The sequence below is a fragment of the Castor canadensis genome, chromosome 3 (assembly GCF_047511655.1).
Source record: "Castor canadensis chromosome 3, mCasCan1.hap1v2, whole genome shotgun sequence".
NCBI classification, from domain to species: Eukaryota; Metazoa; Chordata; class Mammalia; order Rodentia; family Castoridae; genus Castor; species Castor canadensis.
The window spans coordinates 26,663,330-26,687,036 of NC_133388.1; the positions used below are offsets into that span (position 1 = coordinate 26,663,330).

The 23,707-nt window shown below is 37.9% G+C and overlaps 1 protein-coding gene across 1 annotated transcript in view; it reads right to left on the minus strand.

Annotated features, from left to right (window-relative positions):
* Positions 1–1,406: 1,406 nt before the first annotated feature.
* Tshr (thyroid stimulating hormone receptor) overlaps positions 1,407–23,707 on the minus strand; it is a 163,390-nt gene continuing 141,089 nt past the window's right edge. The window contains exons 10-11 of the mRNA XM_074066959.1: positions 4,144–4,332; positions 1,407–2,811 (exon numbers count right to left, since the gene is read on the minus strand). Coding sequence (XP_073923060.1) covers positions 1,407–2,811; positions 4,144–4,332 — 1,594 coding nt within the window. The remainder of the gene's footprint in view (positions 2,812–4,143; positions 4,333–23,707) is intronic.

The following is a 23,707-nucleotide window of genomic DNA, read 5'->3' on the forward strand; positions in this document are numbered from 1 at the left end:
TATCCAGCATAGGAGTTCACCTACAAAAAAGCTCCTGACTTTTTTAAGCAAGGAAGTTCTGATGGGGAACAAGGGTTTATGTACAGTGATCACCATGGTTGGATTAGAAAGAACTGGCAGTATCAGATGAGAAGATACCTCTCTGGACAGCTTTAGCATGGTACATAGTTACAAATAGCTATGTAAAGAAACCAATCCCTGAAGACAAGTGTTTTGAAGTGGATCTGCATAATGAAATAGTAAATTTAAATAAACAAACTGCAAAGGCATCTTTTATTTGATTATATAAATATATCAATCTGTTCTTTCACTTGTAATTACATGAATGATTTGGATACAACCCAATACAGACACTCAATGAAATTTTTAGCTCAGATATTATGAACAAAAATAAAATGAAAAAATTCCCTAGGTCATATGTTTAGCTTCAAAAAAGAAAGAGAAGTCCTAGAAGATAGGAAAAATAGACTCTGTTAGTATTCTTTCTCTTTGTCTTGGAAATACCTTTTGAGGGAATGAGGTCTACAGAGTTTTAAAAAATGGAAGAGGCCCTGGAGCTCCTTTATTTCTTCAGACTTCTGAGGCCCGTGATTTGCCCAAAGTCCTACAGTTAACTGGTGTCCAGGCTGCTATATTACTCAAAAGGTGATTATATGTGCTCTGCTCTTAACCCCCATTTGTTGCTACCTAGAAGTACTTTCTAAAGTTCACATCTTCTTTGTTATGAGCGTAACCAAGAAAATAAATTCTTGGTTTGCTAGGCCACATACCAGTTTTTCCAGGCAACACATAACAGGTGGGTTGCATCAGGTAGATTGTATGAAGAGATGACAGATAGTTTCAGAGTCCAAAAAAAAACCCAACTCAGCACTAAACCTTTCCTCTCCTTTACGTCTTATAATAGCTATTGCATGACATCTAGCTGTGTTTGGCTTTTCAATTTTAAAGAACTAAAACCCTCTTTGGTTGTGTCAGGTAACATGAAATTGAGCTCAACCAATATAAGGCCAATTTTAACCTGTGGTCATTAACTAATTAATAGCATTGGCCAACTGCTGAATCTTTAGTATAAAATGATATATAAAAGTGAGAAGATCAATGTTGACTTGGTTCCATTGACATTTGTTGAACATGTCACACAAGATCTGTAGACTTGGCATCAAGCAGGTCAAACAGAGAGTATGTTGACATTACATGGGATTCAGATCTGCTCATAGCTTCAATTCCTTCTTGGAGATAATGAATAGTTTAAAGCCAGTCAGAGATGAACCCTGACTCCATGAAACATCAATGGCACAAGGGTTATGTCAGCTGTGTGTTCATGTGTCACGGAACTGGAATGCATTTTCAAGAAACGAGCTGTTTTGAAAGTCCCCCTATCATTAGGGGAACAGTGCAGGGCCAACTTACAAAGCTGTTTGCTCTTCTGAGATTTGGCCTTGATTATTTGGAGTTAGGTGAGGGTTTTCAAGTAGTTCATAGACATCTTGCATGTTGGGAAGACTCTGCCTCATGTCCCCGCTAGCCTTTTGGAGTTGAATACCAGTGCTGTTCTTTGGACGAACTCTCTGGCCCTGGAATGCCTGAGCCTGGTGTTTACAGATGCCAAACCTGCTGAGCAAGATGAACACATCCCTTTGGAAGGCTTTGGTGAAAATAGCATAGAGGAATGGATTGGCACAGGAGTTGAGTGGATAGAAGAGAACCAGCAAGATCTTGGAGTTGGTAACTGTGATGAGAGGCTTGTTCATAAGTGCTGACAGGGCATAGAATGAGATTGGGGCCATGCACATGAAGTCGGTGAAGATCAACACTGCCATCCTCTTGGCAATTTTGGTGTCTTTGTCCCGAGGGTTGTATTGGGGATTTCGGACTGTGATATAAATCTTCACATAGCAGAAACAGACGATGATGAAGGCAATGACATTGAGCAACAGAACAAGGACAATATATGCTAAAGCAAGAGGAGTCTCAGTGTCCATAGGCAGACAGATGCTGACCTTGGCATAGCTACTTATTCCCACTAAAGGAAGCAGAGCAAGAAGGAAGCAGCAAACCCACCCCCCAAGCATGACAGTATATGCGTGCCTAAGGCGGATCTTCCGGTCTAGGCGCATAGCAAAGGTGATGGCATACCATCGCTCTAGGGTGATGACTGTCAATGTGTACACTGACAATTCACTGGCAAAGACAGTGAAAAAGCCAGCTGTGTTGCACCCAGGGCCTGTCTGCCAATCTATGGCATGGTTGTAGTACTCAGAGTGAGTATAGAGGTCCACGGAGGCAATAAGGAGCAGGTATATCCCCATACAGAAATCTGCAAAGGCCAGGTTGCACATAAGAAAGCGTGGGACCGTCAGTTTATAGTGGCTAGTCAGGAGAATTAACAGGACAAAGACATTACCCAGGAGTGCTAGCAAACTAACAAACCACACCACAATTCTCAGGAACTTGTAGCCCATGATGTCTTCACAGGGGTTGAACTCATCTGACTTAGGGGTACACACCATGTCTTCATTGTCACCACACACAGTGTAGTCATAGTGGCTGTCAAAGGCCTGTAGAGTCTCTTCTTGGGGGTTTTTGAGCTCCTGGCCAAAACCAATGATCTCATCCTCTTGTTCTTCAAAGAAGACATAATAATGAGAGTTGCTCTGGGTATTCTGGAACTTGGAGTTTTGCTTGTACCCAACACTGTTATCACCTGGATCTTCATATTCTTGATAGACAGGGACACTCAGGGCATTCACAGATTTTCTCTGACGTATGCTTCGGATACTGCTGTCATTACACATCAAGGACTCAAGGATTCTGCAAGACAGTAGAAATGAGTCATCCCTTGCTTAAAATACACTAATGGTCCTCACACACTTCGAAAAATATGCAAAGTACTTATTATTATGATGTACGCAATTCTGTATGATTTGGTTGGATCTGCCTCTCCTATCTCATTTCCTATTGCCACCCCTCTCTCACTGTGACCTAGTGACATTGAATTACCTATAACCACTTCAAGAATAAGAGGGATAGGAGTGGAAGTGTAGCTCAAGTAGTAGAAAACCTGACTAGCAAATATGAAGCTCTGAGTTCAAACCTTATTACCACACATACACAGGCAAAACTGAATAGCAGTGATAAGTGATAAAAAATAAAACTATGGATTCTTGAGCTAGTCCACCTAGGTTAGAACCTGGCTCTACAGTTATGTTGCACCTTGGACATATCTGTGAAACTTGGTTTATTCATTTGTAAAGCTGGATAATGAGAGCATCTGCATTTTACAGGGTTTTCAAAGGAATCAATGAGTATCTTTACTAAGCTCTTACATACCACTTGAAGCATTGTGAGTGCCATATATATACATATATCCTGAATTTTTTCTGACTGAAAATGAGTATAGAAAGTCAACCAGCTGATACTTGTATAGAAGCTGTGAGAGACTAAACTAGGAGATAAATGAAGGTGGGTTAGAACAGACTGGCAGGTATAAGACATAAAGAGGGAAATAAGCAGAGTGAAAGTGTAAGTGAAAACAAGAGTCAGAAAGCATGGAGAGAAAAGATTCCAGCCATTCCATTCTAGAAATTATCTATTTAGTCTTTCATTTCATCTTTTCAAAACCTCTGTAGGTGATTGCATTATGATCTCCATTCCTGAAGGCTCAGAGCAGTTAAGTAACTAGGCTGGATAACACAGTTAGGAACTAGCAGGGCTGGAGCATACATTGAGCTTTTCCCTAAGCCCATACACATGTATCCATTGGGCTAAGACATTTGCAAGGCCCAAACTTATCAGGCAGTCTAATTGCATGTGCTGTTTTTGTAAGCTTATCCTCATGGTTGTGGAATGTGATCCATGTGGAGGCCAGAAATCATATCCTTGTGACCTCTACAAGTTTCTACATGATCTTCTATGCCATCTTATTACCTCCCCTTGCCTATTGCTGTCCAGCAGCATTGGTCTTATTTCTTATCTGCAATCACTTTGTGTCCACAGTCATTTTGTACCATGGATTTCCTGTTCTTATAGATGGTTCCAATTATTTTCCTCCTGGTTTTCAAGCCACAGAGATTCTTCCCCAAACCCAGAAATTCAACTTCCACCATGGGCTTTGGTTGTTTATTCCAGGCCCCTTCCACTTACCCTCTGATTTTCTTCTGATTCTTAAAAGCACAGCAGTGGCTTGGATAAGAAAGGTCAGCCCGTGTGAGGTGAAGGAAACTCAAGGAAAGTGGAAGTTTCGTAAGAGTCCAAGTGTTTCTTGCTATCAGTTCCTTCAGGTGCTCCAGGCCTTTGGATGGCAGGGCAGTAACACTGGTATGAGACACATCCCTGAGATGCAGAAAACAGACAAACACAGAGAGGCAGTGAGAAGTCAGGGCCTTCTAGTCCTTAGCCAGAAAGCCCAACAGACCTGAGATTACAAGGGAATGGCTATGCTACTTCCTGCTGCTGAATATGTAATCTGAGTTCTTTACATACAGTCAAGGGGGATGTTAGGTTTCTAAGTCAGTATCTTATAAGGATCTACTATTTTTTTTTTTTTGCTGGAATTTCAGTATTTCATCAACACAAATACAATTTCCACAGACATTTTACTCCATCTGAAAACTCTTGGAATCACAGATGTATGTTAATTTTACTCTGCAAAATGATACCATACAACTGTTAAGTGATTTCAAGGAGCCAAGCAAAATAAAATTGAACAGGCTCAGTGGTACTGAAATTGTTTCAGTCTCTGTGGGAACCAGGGTTTGGGGACCTATAAATTTTTCACTAGTGGATAGGGATCAAAACCAATGTTTTGAAAGTATTCTCCTAATGATGCAGAATTTGAAAGTCTTAATTAGTTATATCATGAATGCATGACCAGGAACAACTCCCCTCAACTTTTTTTTTTTTTAAACAAACACTAAGTTTGTGTATTAACCCTATTCTTGTCACAAAACTGTGACCTTCCTGGGGAAACACATTTTCTATTGTGTTTGGTATTTGACTTTAAATTCTAGAGTTTAGTATTTTTCAAATATAAATACTTGAATTCTGCCTAGTGGTAAGAATAATCTTTGATACTTGTTACTATATGATGTTCAGGTGGTTTTTAACATGTTTGGGAAATTGGTGTAAACAACTTTGCATCTCCTGAGAGAGTTGAGGGATTTTAGAGCCAGTCTTCAGTACAGTTGTGATGTAAATGAAGTGGACTTTGCATCTGTTGTTTGGGTGCCTCTCAGGTGAAACCATCTTTCTGCCTCCAGTTCTCTGGAAACAAATTATGTGTCTGTTTACCCCATGTGCTTTCAGTCAGTGAAAGAAAAAGTATCTCTTAGCTCGTTTCCCCTGCTTTGTGATCTGCTAGATACATTGATTGTGTGTGTTCATTTGAAAGAGTTTATCCTTCTGTGGAATGTGCTTGCATTTTAATAGATATTCCTTGAGGAAATATTTGAGCAGTCATTCAGTTGCTGCATTGCAAAACATTCTAAAACTAAGTGTATAGACAATGATCTTCTTATTACGAACATAGCTTTTGTAGATCAAGAATTTGAACAGGATAAATTTGAGCAGGATGGATTTTCTAAGGGCTCTGTGATGTCTGGGACTCAGCTAGGAAGACTGGAAAGCTAAGGTGACTCAGTGATTGTGGGCTGAGGTTATCTGCAGGCTCCTTCACAGTGTGTTTGTGCCAGGACTGAGAGGACTCAAACACTTAGGTCAACTGGGACTGTTGATATGACTGCTTTCTGTGGCTTGGGATTTTCTGGTACAGAGGATACCCTTTATGATGCTCTGCAAGTGATTCAGACTTATCTCACTTTCTACAGCATTTTTTGAGCAGGAAAGAGATACTAAAATTTACAAAAGAACCAAGGTGTGTGTGTCCAAGGAGACTTAGCAAGCCAAAGATAGAACCATAACTATAATTTAGGTTTAGGTTTCTCAGCTTCAGTGTCCTTGGAGCTTTGGTCCTTATCTTCATGTCTCTGGAGGTTTTGTGCATAGATCCAAGTGCAGTAATCCCTCAGGGACTCATCAGGAATCTGGGAAGGAGGAATTGAGTCTGTGGTTTGTCTCAGTGTCTGAATGAGCACATCCCATGTGGCTTCCATTTGGGTCCCAGCAGGCTGATTTGAAAGGGTGCATGGGCAAACATAGAGAAAATATATAAATATCCATAACATAATGAGTGGCTGGTCTTTATTAAGTGCTTAATAAATGTTCATTCCCACTTTGTTCCAATCTTGGAGTTTATCTGAACTCAAGCCAAAAGCAAAGGATCCCTCAAAAACAGCTCCAGCCCCGTCCTTTAATTTGTCTGTACAACTCCTTATTTGACCTCTCCTCCCAGGTGCCTTACAGGTATCTCCAGCTTATCAGATCCATCTAAAACTTAGCTTATGACCCTCTACTCCTATCACAACCTGCTCCTTCTACATTTCCCCTATCATTGTAATTGGCACTCCAATCCACGTAGTTGCTCAAACTAGTCACCTTGGAGTAACTCTAACCTGTTGGGCTTCATCACCACTAATGCCCCTTCGATGTTTAATCTAACAAAAGACCTGTGGTTTTGTGGATTTTAACTCCAAAGGAATCTCAAATCCATGTGCATTTAGCCCTCTGTACGTGAGGGTTCTGAATCTATGAATTAACAAAACCACACTTTGAAAGTATTGAAGTAAGTCAGGTTCAGAAAGCCAAAGGTCATATGTTTTCTCTCATATGTAGAATATAGACCCAATACAAATACAAGCAATATTATGAAAAACAGGTCACAGTAATGGGAGGTTACTAATGGGACAGGGAGTGTAGAAGAAGGAAGTTAAGAAGGTGAATATGGTTGATGTACTTCCTATACGACAATGAATACAGTCCCATAAGGGGACTAAGGTAGAAAAGAGAAAAAGAGGGGATGAACCAATTCAGGTTATTATATAAATATATATATATTATATATACATACATATATATGTATGTATATATATATACATATATATGTATATATATACTTGGAAATGTCACAATGAATCTTCCTTTAGAGAGCTATCTTAAAAAAACAAAAAGGAAAAAAATTTTTTTCAAAAATGGAGAACAGGAAGGTAAAACAGTTCCTGTCTGAGGGTTGGATATAAGGAAAGGATGTAAGAGGGTGAAAATGGTGGAAATATTGTGTACTCATGTACATAAATGGAAAAATGAGACTTGTTAAAATTATTCTTAGAATGGGGGGATAAAGGAGAATGATGGAGGGGTGAATTCAACTATGATATATTGTAAGAACTTTTATAAATGTCACAATGTACCCTCAGTACAACAATATGATAATGAAAATAAATTAAAAATAGTCAAGTAAAATTAAAGTGAAAAAAGATAAAAAAGAAAATATTAAAAAAGAAAAATTACATCGGTACTGAATATTTACAGATGTTTTTCCTTGTTATTATTTCCTAAACAAAAAGTATAACTGGAGGAGACATGATGACAGATTAGAGATAGTACAGTCCTGTGTCTTCATGAACCTAAAATAAAACCTCAGATATGCGACTACAAGTAAAGGCAGGCAATTTAGAAAGATAGGGGAAGGCACCAGTAAAAGTACAGATAGAGACCAGGGGAAATTAAGAAATATCAAACTTCAGATCTGTAAAAGAAACAAAAGGAAAATGTCCCTTGGGTGAAGTCCCAAGAGAACTCACCTCCTGAGTTCAGCACTAGCCATGGCAATAGGCAAACTCTGAAAGGCATGCTCTGCTTTATCCCAGACTCACCACTCCACATATTTGTGTAGTAAGAGCTAGCTGTGTGCACCACTTTGCAATGGAGCACCAGCTCAGCAGGCTAAATAAAAGATGGCAAACTTCCCCGTGGACAAGTCACAACTAACTGGTGCCTAAGTCTCCCACCCAGGGCAAAGCACTGGGACAAGCCAAGCCACAGGAATGGAATGACTCCACAGAATGTGCCCTAATCCACTTTGTCCCTAGACCCACTGCCCTGCGTATTTGTGTAGTGAGAGCTAGCCATGTACAGCACTTTGCAAATGGAGCACCAGCCCAGTGCGCTACAGATAGGTTTGAGTTAGTCAGCTGAGTCCTTCATGCAGGACAGAGCTTGAGTCCAGGGCTGGCAATAGGAGTGGGCATACTTAGCAGAACACACACTGACCCACTAGCTACACATGGAGGCTGCTCCACCCCTTGCTACTCAGCTGCTATCACACACTCCTGGAGCTGCCCACCCCTCAGAACTGCGGCAGTGGACCATGTTGGCCCAGCCCTGGAGCAGTTCAGCCCAGTGGAATTGCTCCTACTTCACAGGACCTGCCCTGCTCCCCATTAGCCACTGTTCTTGGCCCAGAGCTTAGAGGACTACCGACTATCATAACCACGCTGCACCAGAGAGGAGCCATGGCAATCAGAGTCCAGTGGACAGCCACACACACGATGCTGAGGGCCAGGGAGAGGAGGAGAACACCTGCTGCACTGGGGGACCCACTGGCACACTCTTTCCTCCTCAATGAGGAATAAGTACTGACTTTCATTCTGTTTTTTTCTATTTTTATTTTACTTCCTTTTTTGTTATTATTTTTCTATCCTTCTTCATTCCCTGACTCTATTGCTTTTTTTGTAACAACTATACTGTATTCTCATATACTATTATTTCTTATGCCTTCATCCCATACACTTCATCCATCACCACCCTACTTTTTTGCTACTTAATATTTAATTCCTACACCTTCAATAATTTTTTAAACTTCCAGCATGCCCTATAAGAACCCTAGTCCCTTTTGTATATAACCTTAACAGGGGTGTACATGATATTTCCAGTTGGTTTTTACTTCATTTAAATCTGACTTGGTTTTCAGTTGGGGATTTCATTATTGTTGAACAGTCCAGTGGCAAGAAAGTGGAAATCTACCTTTGTCACTACTCAGTACTGCCCAAACATTGAGAACACAACTGTAAGACCACAGGTGATTACAACCTCTAACTGCAAATAATCCCTGCTACTTGGGTGGAGATAGGATTGTGGTTTGGGACCAGACGGGATAAAAAGTTAATGAGACCCTATCTCAACAAATAAGCTGCTTGTGGTGGTTCACGTCTGCAATCCCAGTTCTGTGGGAGATGTAAGTAGGAGGATCATGGTCCCAGGACAATCCAGGCAAAAAGTTATTTTTCAGACTCCATCTGAAAAATAACTAAATCAAAGGGCTGGAGGTATGGCTCAAGTGGGAGAGAACTTGCCTAGCAAGCACAAGGTCTTGAGTTCAAACTCCTGTACCACAAAAACAAACAAACAAAGATAAAAAACAATCTCCAACCAGAGACTTGACCTCAGATGTGCAAATTCCAATGCAGAAAAACAAGAAACATAAAAAATAAGGTGATATGACTCCTCCAAATGTCAATAATTCCACAATAAAAGACACAAATGACAGTGAGGTAGATGAAATCTCAAAGAATTCAAAAGTATGATAATAAGAATGATCAATAAATTAAAGAGGATATGAATAAATACCTGAATGAACTCCTGAGCATACAAATAAATAGCTGAATGAAATATCATATGGAAGTCAGTAGCTTTTCTACGCACCAATAACAAACATACTAGCAAAGAAATCAGGAGAACAAATCCCATTCATTATGAACACATGTATACCACATGCACACACATACACACACACACACACACACCTAGTAACAAACCTAACTAAGAAAGTGAAAGAACTCTACAATGTAAAGTAGAAAACACTGATGAAAGAAATTGAAGGAGACACTAGAAGATGGACAAACCTCCTATGTTCATGGATCAATATAGTTAATATTATGAAAATAGTTATAATGTTGAAAAGATTCAATGAAATCTCCATCAAAATGCCAATGACATTCTTCACAGGAATAGAAAAATCAATCCCAAAATTCATATGGAAGCATAAAGTCAAGGCAATCCTGAATAAATAACAATGCTGGAGATGTCACCATGGCTGATTTTAAATTATACTACTGTCATAGTCACAAAATCAGCATAGTATTGACATAAAAACAGATATGTAGATCAATAGAATAGAAGAAAAGAGACAGAAAAAAGCCCATACATCTACAGCTATCTGATCTTTGACAGAAATGCCAAAAATGTGCATTGGAGGAAAGGCAACCTCTTCAATAAATGGTGTTACAAAAACTGGATGTCCTATCTCTCACCTTAATGTAAGACCTGAAACTATGAAACAACTATGGGAAAACATAGGCATAGGCAACAGCTCTCTGAATAGGACTCCAATAGCTCAGGAAATAAGAGGAAGGATTGACAAATAGTATTGCATCATATTAAAAAGCTTCTAAACATCAAAAGAAATAATTACCAGATTGAAGAAGATAGTTTACAGAATGGGAAAAAATCTTTGTCAGCTAGTCAGTGAACAAGAGATTAATATCCAGAATTTATAAGGAACTCAGAATTAAACACCAAAACAACAAATAACCCAGTTAATAAATGGGCAAAAAGAACTGAATGGACAGTTTGCAAAAGAAGTACAGATGTCCAATAAATACGTGAAGAAATGTTCAATATCCTTAGACAAAAAGGAAACACATATCAAAACAACACTGAGAATCTATCTCATCCTAACCAGAAGGGCTATCGTCAAGAAAACACACAACAAATTCTGGTTGTGGGAAAAGGAACCTTAAAACACTGTTAGTGGGAATGGAAATTGGCATAGCCACTCTGGAGATCAGTGTGGAGGTCCCTCAAAGAAACCAAAAATAGAACGTCCCTATGACCCTGCTATGCTACTCCTGAGCATATAACTGAAGTAGGGTAAGTCTGCACCCTGTAGTGATGCCTGCACATCTCGTCATATATACAAGATAGAATATTATTCAGTCATAAGAAAAGAATGAAATTATGTCATTTGCAGGAAATTGGATGAGCTGGAGATCATTATGTTAAATGAAATAAGCCAGACTCATAAGGACGAATATCACATATTTTCTCTCATGTGCAGAATCAAGACCTAAAAAAATCAAAACAAAACAAAAATAAGGACAAGAATGTAAAAAAGGGACTGTTTAGGGAGGTAACCAGAGGGAGGGAGGAAGATAAAAGGAGAAGTTGATGGGGGAATTAAATATGATCGAAGTACATTATATTGAATGCATGAAAATGAAAACATTAAAAATTATAAAAAAAGGAGGAGGGAACAAAAAAGAGTAATAGAGGGGGTGAAAATGATTAAAATACATTGTATGCATGTATGGCAATATCACAAGGAACCCATTATGCAAAAAAGTACAACTATTTACATAACATTTACATTGCATCAGTTATTTTAAGTAATTTAGAGTTGATTTAAAGTGTACAAGAGGCTATGCATAGGTTATATGCAAATACTTTGGCATTTTATTTCTATATACTTTGGCATTCAATTCAAGGGACTTGAGCATTCCAGAACTTTGATACCTTCACGGCGTCCTCTAATCAATCCCTTGCAGACACTAATGTCACTGAATTTACATCTCCAACATAAGCTTTCTAGTTCAAACCTTGCAGTGACTTCCCAAAGTACCATGAATAACATCCACTGTTTATAATGTGTACACATCTAGTCCTTGACATCCTCACCAACCTCATCTTGGGGGTGTAAGTTCCCTTGATGTAGCTGTATGTATCAATTAAGCATCATTCTCCTAAATACTCATGTGGTGATGCTGGTTGCTGCATTGTATTACTTCATACTTACAGGGATGAGTAGAGGGAATTACTGTCTTTTTTTTCCTTTCTTTTAATATATCCTCTCTTGCAGAGATCCATAGATGTAAACACACTTTCATTGTTACCAAAAAGGATACTTTCCAATGTATCACTGCTGCCTCACCACTAAAAAACCCAACTGGAATGAATCTTTCCCTTGAGGCCTACTGGTATATAAAAAAAATTTCCTGCCTTTTTATTCACCATTTTCCAGGGCTCAAAGCTTCAGTGTTCTTGTGCTGTCTCTTTTGACCTTCCCCTACATTTTTGTTATAAATATTTACAGTAAAATAAAATTGTGCTTGCCCCTTTCAGATATCAGTTGCTTATATGTCTACAGTCTCATGGTTCTCATTGCTACTAATTTAGGTTAGGTCTGAATTACAGTTTTATCACAGTTTTGGCAAACTTCATAATGTCTCCTAAAAATCTCCTTGCAATCCCACCTTTACAGAATGGAATATTCCTCCCAAAATGTGATCCCCTCACATTGCTTGCAAGCTTGAAACCCAAGGTTCTTCAAGGTCAACTGAATGACATTCAGGCTTCTTAGAAGAGCATACCTTCTTGATTCATTCTCCAGTGTCTCACTCTATTCTCTCCCTGTGCCTCTCTTAATCTTCCTCATTTCAATGGAATGCATTTGCAAATAACTTCTTAGGTCATATGAGAGAGATTTTCTGTGTTTTTTGAATGTTCTATTCTTGTGTTTAATCAATGTTTTACCTGGCTATAACATTTTGAGTTGCAAAATTTTATAAAATATACCACTTTTCTTCAGTACTCTTCAACTTTAGGGAATTTTATTATTAGCCCCACATTGCACATTGACCATAGGTCACACACATCACCTCTAAATCCCATCCGTCGAGGATTCTATGCAGAGCAAGATAGATGCTTCAAACACATGTCCTCTGTGAATTCTGTGTTTCTCTTCCTTCTCTGCCTTGTTACTTTAAGGATTCTATAGCTCTTCCAACATGTACATGCCCTTATCTGTCCTCTTTGCCTTTAAGACATTTGTGGATATTAAAAAATTCTCATCTTTTAAAGAGGATCTGAAGGGGAAAAGGAAATAAACATTGAAGTTCATTTAACTTTTGAACATTACTCTATTTAGCATGTAGAACTGTGCAAGAGCTTAGAACAAATACTAGTCGAGGGCTGAGCCAAACTCTAAATAGTCTCCCAGCACTGCAGTTGATGGAGAAAATGTCTCAGTTGGAAGAAATCTTCAAATTCAACAGTGCAGAGGTCATTTTAAGTTATCTGATACTGTATCTTTTCCTATTTATCCAAATATTTATTTGACTACTTTGAATCCAGGATTTTCTAATAATGTAACTTCTTTTTAAAAATAAGACCTTCAACATAGAGATAATTTTTTTCAGAGTGAGACTATGGAAAGTTGCTATTAGAACCTAAAAGATCTGAATCCATTTGTGAATAGGGACATTATGGATGGAAACCTACTAGCTGGAGGGCCTTCTTCTCTCTTGCTGACTCTGGCACTTTCCTTGAAGAGATCACCAAGCCTTGGGCACTGAACTCCATGAGAATTTGTCTTTAGCAAGTATTTACTCACAAATCAGGATGTCACTAAGCTGAGCCTGGCACAAAGAAGAAGTCTAACTGTCTGGGTCATGGGAACCATCAGGATGTGAATTTGGAAGGAGTATTATATATCATGTTATATACAGAGCAGGAATATCACCAAAATTTAATGATGCCGGGGGAAAAAGGAGCCAATTGATATATCATAGGAAGAACAAATCTCTCCTTTGAAACAATTATATACTCCAGCATTACCAAATATTAAAATAATTTTCTTTTTTAAAGATAGTTTGTCATTATAATTTAAGATTAACTTTTGAAAAATTCAATTGTAAATCAAATAAGCACTAGTTGGCTTGCAAGTTTCCAAAAGCAATTGCTAGTCAATATAGAAGCTGTTCAGTTATAAACCTACAGTTGCATTTGTGAACAGACAGATAACATGCATCTAAGAGCAAAAGATTAATTTATTGCTTAAACACAATTTAGTTAACTTATTAATGGTGAATTAAAAATAAAGGCCTAAAAGTATTAAGTTCAAGACATTGAATTTTCCTTTTAAAGTATTTAAAAGAATTTAAAAACATGATATGAATTTGTTTACCAGATATTTATTGATTAGTGTCTGTGTCTAAGTGTTAGGACTATAAGCAATAGACTAACTGGGCAGACATTCCTGTTCTTCTTGTGCTTACAGTCTAGTGGAGAAAGAGGGACAATTATGAAAAAGGAAGTAAAATATATTGTATGTTAGAGGATAATAATAAGTACTGTGTGGGTAAAGGAATACAGAAAAAACATAAAAAGGGCCCAGAAATGGGGTCACAATTGCAGATGAGGGAAGATATCAGGAAAAGTCTCATTGAGGAGATAGTTGAATGAGTGTCTGAAAGAGGTCGGGGAGAGAGTCATATTGATATCTGGGGCAATAGCATCCCAGGTATTGTAAGCTTCAGTGTAAAGACCCCGAGGTAGGGGTGTGCCTAGTATGCTTGATTAAATGAATAAGCCAGCATGGCTAGAACTGAGACAGGGAACCAGGAAGAAATGTAGAAGTCTGAGAGGAAATAGGGAGCTAGATCATATACGGCCCCATTAGCCATCAAAAGGACATCATCATCATTGAAGTGAGATCAAGCACCTTCAAAAAATGGTATAATCTACATTATTTTTTACAGGATCACTCAACTGCTGTTCTGAAAGTAGACCAAAGGGGTGGAAAGAGGGAGACCAACAATAGAGAGGATGATGCCTTGGACAATGGTGGTAACAGTGGAGATGCTAAGTATGGTTGGTGTTTATAGATATTTAAAAGGTAGGGACAATCAGATTTTGTGATGGATTAGATAGATAAAAGGGAATGAGAGAAAGACAAGCATCAAGAATAACTCCAAGATTTTAGATCAAGGGGGCGGAGTGGGTGGTAAGGGAGGGGGTGGGGACAGGGGGGAGAAATGAACCAAGCCTTGTATGCACATATGAATAATAAAAGAAAAAGGAAAAAAAAATAAAAAAAAAAGATTTTAGATCACAACTGGAAAAATGGAGTTGTCATTTTCCGAGAAAAGGAGGGTATAGGTGATATAGCTTTGGAGGACACGATCAAGGGACATGTCTAATTGGAGATGTCTTTTAGATATCTAGATGATAATGTCAAGCAGATGGTATATTATAAGTCTGGAATTTGGCAAAGTTATGTGGACTGGAGATTTCTTTTTGGGTATCAGCCTATGGTTGGATGAGATCACCAAGGATGTGAATGAAGAAATAGATGTAAGGAAGAGCAAAGATGGAGTCCTGGGGCACACTGACATCAAGAGATCAGGAGGAAGAAGAATTAACTAGAAAAGGAGACCGAAAGAAATAATAAGAAGTATGAGGAAAAACTAGGAGGAATTATGTCTTGGGAGCAGAAAAAGAATGTATTTCAAAGAAAGGTAAAGTCATCAACCAGGTCATATTCCTGTGAGGTAAGAACTAATAATTGGCCATTTGGTTTGGCAGTCATGGAAGTCACTGGTGAACTTGGAAAGAACTGTTTCAATTTCCCTTAACGGAAATTGAGGGAGAAAAATTAGTGACCATGTAGCCAACTCTTTTGAGGTGCCTTGCTGCAAAGGGACACAGATAAATAAGGCAGTAGGTGGAAGAAGATATGGAGTTGAAGGCATATTCTAAGACTGTAAATATTTGAATATGTATTCCTAAGAGATACAATATCTTCTAAAAATAAAATAACTAAAATAATAGTATGACTTTCAAGTCATAAAATATTCAATCAGTGTTCCAAGAGAGACAAGGTAGTTGCCTCATTCAAGACAGGATCCAAATATACCTAGATATATTTGATTTACAGGTCTTTTACATGTACTTTAAACTATAGGCTTCAAAAGCATTAACTTGAGATGTGAGAAACAACAGCATATTCAAATGCTGATGGAGAAAAGCCCCATAGAGAGGAAAATGCAGATGATATAGGACAGAAGGGAGAGAAGATTATTAAAGCAGTGCCTCTGAGTTGTGAGCTTGGATGGGATCCAGGACTTTGGTGAAGGGGGATAACCATATAAAATGACATAAAATGCAGGAGAAGAAAAGAGGATATAAAAACAGAAGTAGGAAGATGGGAAGATATACTGTTTGGGAGCATAAGGATTTCTCTTCTGATTGATTTTATTCTCAATGAAAAAGAAATCAAGATGATAAACTAGACCTTACACTGAGGAAAAAGGACTAGTGAGTTAAAAGGGGAAGAGTATGATAATGTCAGGAGGGAGGTTGGATGTGAATGCTGCGCAGTATTTAGGGCCCACTTGAGGTGAATGATTTGAAGTGAAACTACTTGCCATGCTCAGCAACAAAAGTCTAAGCCCAGAGCAGTTGGGCACTTGGATTAAATCAGAGCTGAACTTTATCAGTTAAGGTGATGAGAAAGAGGGATCAGGTAATTGACTGTGTGTATAATTCATTGTTCATAATGATAGAACATGGAATTTGAGCTGCATAAGAAAGAGTGTGGCTATGACAGAGAAGAGAAAATGAAATGTTAGTAATGGATTATAGATCCTGGTGGGACCAAAGGATTTAAAGAGTTAATGTATTTGAAAGAGAGGATGGAAAGAGAGTAGAATGTTTGAGAATAAGATCATGGAGGAATTATAGTCAACAGAAATGACAGTTCTAGGACACAACTATGAAAGGGAAGTCTGGAGGGCAAATGTATTGGAGAGGTCAGAGGTTAATGTATAGGAGAGGTAATCCATGTGAATATTGAAATCACCAAAAATTAGGAAAGGAGTAGTGTTGGAAAAGGCAGTGACAATGAGTTGAAACTTCCAGGAAATTGCTGGCAGCAGGGTGGTCTGTGATCAAGAAGACTTCCAAATTCTTTGTGTCCCATGAGGAAGAATCCATGGCAGGACATGTACATGTAAATGGAGTTTATTAAAAGTTAGGGAAGGGAAATACAAAAGGGAGCATAGTGGGATCAAAGTGGAATCTGGAGGCAGGAAGAGCATGCTTTTCTTCTCCAAGTGCTTTTAAAACTTACACTAATCTATGGGAAGGGAGGAGCCAGGTGATTCCCATCCAACAGTGAGTGTAGAGGGGCATGGGTGGTTCCCAGGCCAGGTGAGGTGGTCCCTGAGCCAGAGCATGGTCAATTGAAATGCAATAATTTTCTATGAGTCCCAAACTTTCCCTAACTTTAGCCTGCCTCAAAATGAGACAAAGACAGAAAGAGAACCCTTGTATACTCCTGGTAGGATTATAAATTGGTTGTAAATTGATAAGGCCATTATAGAAAACTGTGTGAAAGCACCTTAAACAACTACCATGTGACTCAGCCAACCTTTACTTCTCAAAGAAAGTGGAACTTCTCGAGATTTCTATATTCTTACATTTATTGCAGCATTATACACAACAGTCAAGATACGGAAACAATTAATGTTAATTGTTGAATGAATGAATAAAGAAAATATGAGATACATACTCATAATATGTGAAATGGGATATTATCTAAGCTCTATAAAAAGAAGGAAATCCTGTCACTTGTGACAACATGGATGAACCGAGAAAGCATTACGATAGGTGAAACTAATTAGATATAGAAACACAAATACTGCATGATTTCACTTATAATGTGAGACCTAAAGAAGTTAAACTTAGAGAAAAAGAGCACAGAAAGGTGGTTTCCAGGGACAGGGGAATGAGAGAAAGGGAGGGCGGTCAAAGGAAACAAACTTTCAGTTACAAGATGAATAAGTTCTGAAGATCTATTGTACAATGTGGTAACTGTATGTAATAATAAGGTATTGTATCAAATAATGTATTATAACTTAAAGTTGTTAAGAGAATAGATCTTAAATGTTTCACAAAGAAAAAGTAACTATGTGTGTGACAATGTGTATGTATACAACAGAATATCAAAGCAATGTATGTGAATATAATGTGTATGAATATCAAAACACATTGTCACCTCAAATATATATAATTTGTCTGTTGGAAAAATTTTACTGTGAAAAAAGGAAATGAGACAAAATAGCCTTGGACTTCATAAGGTAATAACAAAAAAGATGTCTGGGATGCTGACGCCTGATGGCTTGTGAGGCATAATTGAGGACAGTTAAGTGGTGGAGGGAGGGATAAGGTACCAAAAGCAATGTTGAGGAGGAAGGACATCTGCCCCTACTCCATTTTATATAAGCTGTTTATGCTTCTACATACGGGTCAATAAATAGCACATTTTAAAATTAGATATTATACTTTAAGATCTCCCAAAGCTATTGGTACCCGCAAGTAAATTTCTTTACTTTTCTTACATTAAGAAAAGTACAAAGTACAAAGTACAAAGACACTACAACATGAATTTGCAATTGTTCATGTGTGCTACTAATCTATTATATTTGCTCATTTTAAAGAGAACCCATAAGGAAAGAGGTATGCTGATTGTAATTTTAATACTGAGCCATTTGGCTTGAAATTATTCCTCATTCACCAAACACTTTATGAATTTTTTCAGTGGGTAAGGCAGAGTTCAAGTCATGGGGGTCATAACAATGAAAAAAATTGATGAAAATCCCCTTTCACATTGTATTTACATACTAATGGAGCGAGACAGAGCAAACAAGTAGGTAAGTGTTTAGATCATCAGATGATGAACATGGAGACAAACAAAGCAGGGAGGGGGATGAAGACTGGTGGGCAGCTTAGTGATTTAAATAGGGCATTCAGAGAAGACTTCAATGAACAGCTTACACTTAAGCAAAGACTTGAAGGAGATAAAAGCCAGCGTGTGGATATCTTGGGAAAGAACTTTCCAGTTAAAGGAAACAGTTAGTGCACCCCCCTAAGGTGGGAACATGCCTGGAATGACCTGTTACCGAGAGATTGCATTTCTGAATTAGTGCTGGGTTTGTATCCTAGCTCTGCTCTTATGGCAAGGTGACCTCAGAGAACTTGCTCCATGTCTCTGCACTGAAGTTTCCTCACTCTTTACATGGAGTAATTACACTTACTGCTTGTATAGTTAAAAGGGCTCAAGGTGATTAAAATATCTGTAGAGAAGCTAGTACATAGCAACACTCAAAAATAACTTATTTACAAGAAAATGGTTATCTGAAGATTCAGGTAATCATAAATTATGAATCTTTTCTCAAAGTCTATGTGTTCGAATAAAATTTTCCTATAACTCAAATAATCCCTATTATCCTCTTTTTCTTCCCTTTTACACAATTATGTCTCTTTAATGCCTATGGCTTCCATGACCTTCAAATTTCCTATCCCAACATAATGGATCCTGAAAGGGAAAAAAGGGCCCACATACTGCAATTCAGTGGCAAAAGAAAATGGTGTCAATAGTCAGGTGCTGAGACACAGACACAACCATCTCTTCAACCTTGTCCCTAACCTCCTACCTCCTGTACACGTACACAAAATGACCATCACCATAGTGTCAAAGCATCAGGCTCAAAACTATCCATGAGAAATTAACAAATCCATTTTCCTTTAAGGTGCTTTTGTCTTGTAGACTTAGAGGCAGAACATAATTAATAAAATGGATTTTTGTGACTTGTCAGAGATGGAGTAACAGTATGAAACTCATAAGTAACTATTTCATTTCATTGTTCTAAAAGCAAAACTTTCAGAACAATTAAAGAATTTAGTACTCATCTATATATATATTTTTTTCCATTGTTCATACTCTCATATTTTTTTTTCATTTTTCTTTTATTATTCATATGTGCATACAAGGCTTGGTTCATTTCTCTCCACTGCCCCCACCCCCTCCCTTACCATCCACTCCGCCCCCTCCCTCTCCCCCACCTCAATACCCAGCAGAAACTATTTTGCCCTTATTTCTAATTTTGTTGTAGAGAGAGTATAAGCAATAATAGGAAGGAACAAGGGGTTTTGCTGGTTGAGATAAGGATAGCTATACAGGGCATTGACTCACATTGATTTCCTGTGCGTGGGTGTTACCTTCTAGGTTAATTCTTTTTGATCTAACCTTTTCTCTAGTACCTGTTTCCCTTTTCCTATTGGCCTCAGTTGCTTTAAGGTATCTGCTTTAGTTTCTCTGCGTTAAGGGCAACAAATGCTAGCTAGTTTTGTAGGTGTCTTACCTATCTTCACCCCTCCCTTGTGTGCTCTCGCTTTTATCATGTGCTCATAGTCCAATCCCCTTGTTGTGTTTGCCCTTGATCTAATGTCCACATATGAGGGAGAACATACGATTTTTGGTCTTTTGAGCCAGGCTAACCTCACTCAGAATGATGTTCTCCAATTCCATCCATTTACCAGCGAATGATAACATTTCGTTCTTCTTCATGGCTGCATAAAATTCCATTGTGTATAGATATCACATTTTCTTAATCCATTCGTCAGTGGTGGGATATCTTGGCTGTTTCCATAACTTGGCTATTGTGAATAGTGCCGCAATAAACATGGATGTGCAGGTGCCTCTGGAGTAACAGTCTTTTGGGTATATCCCCAAGAGTGGTATTGCTGGATCAAATGGTAGATCGATGTCCAGCTTTTTAAGTAGCCTCCAAATTTTTTTCCAGAGTGGTTGTACTAGTCTACATTCCCACCAACAGTGTAAGAGGGTTCCTTTTTCCCCGCATCCTCGCCAACACCTGTTGTTGGTGGTGTTGCTGATGATGGCTATTCTAACAGGGGTGAGGTGGAATCTTAGCGTGGTTTTAATTTGCATTTCCTTTATTGCTAGAGATGGTGAGCATTTTTTCATGTGTTATTTGGCCATTTGAATTTCTTCTTTTGAGAAAGTTCTGTTTAGTTCACATGCCCATTTCTTTATTGGTTCATTAGTTTTGGGAGAATTTAGTTTTTTAAGTTCCCTGTATATTCTGGTTATCAGTCCTTTGTCTGATGTATAGTTGGCAAATATTTTCTCCCACTCTGTGGGTGTTCTCTTCAGTTTAGAGACCATTTCTTCTGATGAACAGAAGCTTTTTAGTTTTATGAGGTCCCATTTATCTATGCTATCTCTTAGTTGCTGTGCTGCTGGGGTTTCATTGAGAAAGTTCTTACCTATACCTACTAACTCCAGAGTATTTCCTACTCTTTCTTGTATCAACTTAAGAGTTTGGGGTCTGATATTAAGATCCTTGATCCATTTTGAGTTAATCTTGGTATAGGGTGATATACATGGATCTAGTTTCAGTTTTTTGCAGACTGCTAACCAGTTTTCCCAGCAGTTTTTGTTGAAGAGGCTGCTATTTCTCCATCGTATATTTTTAGCTCCTTTGTCAAAGATAAGTTGCTCATAGTTGTGTGGCTTCATATCTGGATCTTCTATTCTGTTCCACTGGTCTTCATGTCTGTTTTTGTGCCAGTACCATGCTGTTTTTATTGTTATTGCTTTGTAATATAGTTTGAAGTCAGGTATTGTGATACCTCCTGCATTGTTCTTTTGACTGAGTATTGCCTTGGCTATTCGTGGCCTCTTGTGTTTCCATATAAATTTCACAGTAGATTTTTCAATCTCTTTAATGAATGTCATTGGAATTTTGAGGGGAATTGCATTAAACATGTAGATTACTTTTGGGAGTATAGACATTTTTACTATGTTGATTCTACCAATCCATGAGCATGGGAGATCTCTCCACTTTCTATAGTCTTCCTCAATCTCTTTCTTCAGAAGTGTATAGTTTTCCTTGTAGAGGTCTTTCACATCTTTTGTTAGGTTTACACCTAGGAATTTGATTTTGTTTGAGGCTATTGTAAATGGAATTGTTTTCATATATTCTTTTTCAGTTTGTTCATTATTAGTGTATAGAAATGCTAATGATTTTTCTATGTTGATTTTATATCCTGCTACCTTGCTATAGCTATTGATGATGTCTAGAAGCTTCTGAGTAGAGTTTTTTGGGTCTTTAAGGTATAGGATCATGTCGTCTGCAAATAGGGATATTTTGACAGTTTCTTTACCTATTTGTATTCCTTTTATTCCTTCTTCTTGCCTAATTGTTCTGGCTAGGAATTCCAGTACTATGTTGAATAGGAGTGGAGATAGTGGGCATCCTTGTCTGGTTCCTGATTTTAGAGGGAATGGTTTCAGTTTTTCTCTGTTAAGTATAATGCTGGCTGTAGGTTTGTCATATATAGCTTTTATAATGTTGAGGAACTTTCCTTCTATTCCTAGTTTTCTTAGAGCTTTTATCATGAAATGATGTTGGATCTTATCAGAGGCTTTTTCTGCATCTATTGAGATGATCAAGTGGTTTTTGTCTTTGCTTCTGTTAATGTGGTTTATTGCGTTTATTGATTTTCATATGTTGAACCACCCCTGCATCCCTGGGATGAAGCCTACTTGGTCATGGTGAATAATCTTTTTGATGTGTTGTTGAATTCGGTTTGCCATTATTTTGTTGAGAATTTTTGCATCAATGTTCATTAAGGAGATTGGCCTATAGTTCTCCTTTTTGGAGGTGTCTTTGCCTGGTTTTGGGATAAGTGTAATACTGGCTTCATAAAATGTGTTTGGCAGTTTTCCTTCCCTTTCTATTTCATGGAACAGTTTAAGGAGGGTTGGTATCAGTTCTTCTTTAAAGGTCTGATAGAATTCAGCAGAGAATCCATCAGGTCCTCTACTTTTCTTTTTGGGGAGACTCTTGATTGCTGCTTCAATTTCATTTTGTGTTATAGGTCTATTCAGGTGATTAATTTCCTCTTGGTTCAGTTTTGGATGATCATATTTATCTAGAAATCTGTCCATTTCTTTAAGATTTTCAAATTTATTTGAATATAGGTTCTCAAAGTAGTCTCTGATGATTTCCTGGACTTCCATGGTGTTTGTTGTTATCTCCCCTTTTGCATTCCTGATTCTACTAATTTGGGTTTTTTCTCTCCTCATTTTAGTCAGGTTTGCCAGGGGTCTATCGATCTTGTTTATTTTTTCAAAGAACCAACTTTTTGTTTCATTAATTCTTTGTATGTTTTTTTTGGTTTCTATTTCGTTGATTTCAGCTCTTATTTTTATTATTTCTCTCCTTCTATTTGTTTTGGGATTTGCTTGTTCTTGTTTTTCTAGGAGTTTGAGATGTATCATTAGGTCATTGATTTGGGATCTTTCAATCTTTTTAATATATGCACTCATGGCTATAAACTTTCCTTTCAAGACTGCCTTAGCTGTGTCCCATAGGTTCTGGTAGGTTGTGTTTTCATTTTCATTGACTTCCAGGAACTTTTTAATTTCCTCTTTTATTTCATCGATGATCCACTCTTCATTAAGTAATGAGTTATTTAGTTTCCAGCTGTTTGCATGTTTTTTGTCTTTACTTTTGTTGTTGAGTTCTACTTTTACTGCATTGTGGTCAGATAGTATGCACGGTATTATTTCTATTTTCTTATATTTGCTGAGGCTTGCTTTGTGCCCTAGGATATGATCTATTTTGGAGAAGGTTCCATGGGCTGCTGAGAAGAATGTATATTGTGTAGAAGTTGGATGAAATGTTCTGTAGACATCTACTAGGTCCACTTGATCTATTGCATATTTTAGATCTTGGATTTCTTTATTGAGTTTTTGTTTGGATGACCTATCTATTGATGATAATGGAGTGTTAAAGTCTCCCACAACCACTGTGTTGGTGTTTATATATGCTTTTAGGTCTTTCAGGGTATGTTTGATGAAATTGGGTGCGTTGACATTGGGTGCATACAGATTGATGATTATTATTTCCTTTTGGTCTATTTCCCCTTTTATTAGTATGGAATGTCCTTCTTTATCTCGTTTGATCAATGTAGTAGTTTGAAGTCTACTTTGTCAGAGATAAGTATTGCTACTCCTGCTTGTTTTCGGGGGCCATTGGCTTGGTAAATCTTCTTCCAGCCTTTCATCCTAAGCATATGCTTATTTCTGTTGGTGAGATGAGTC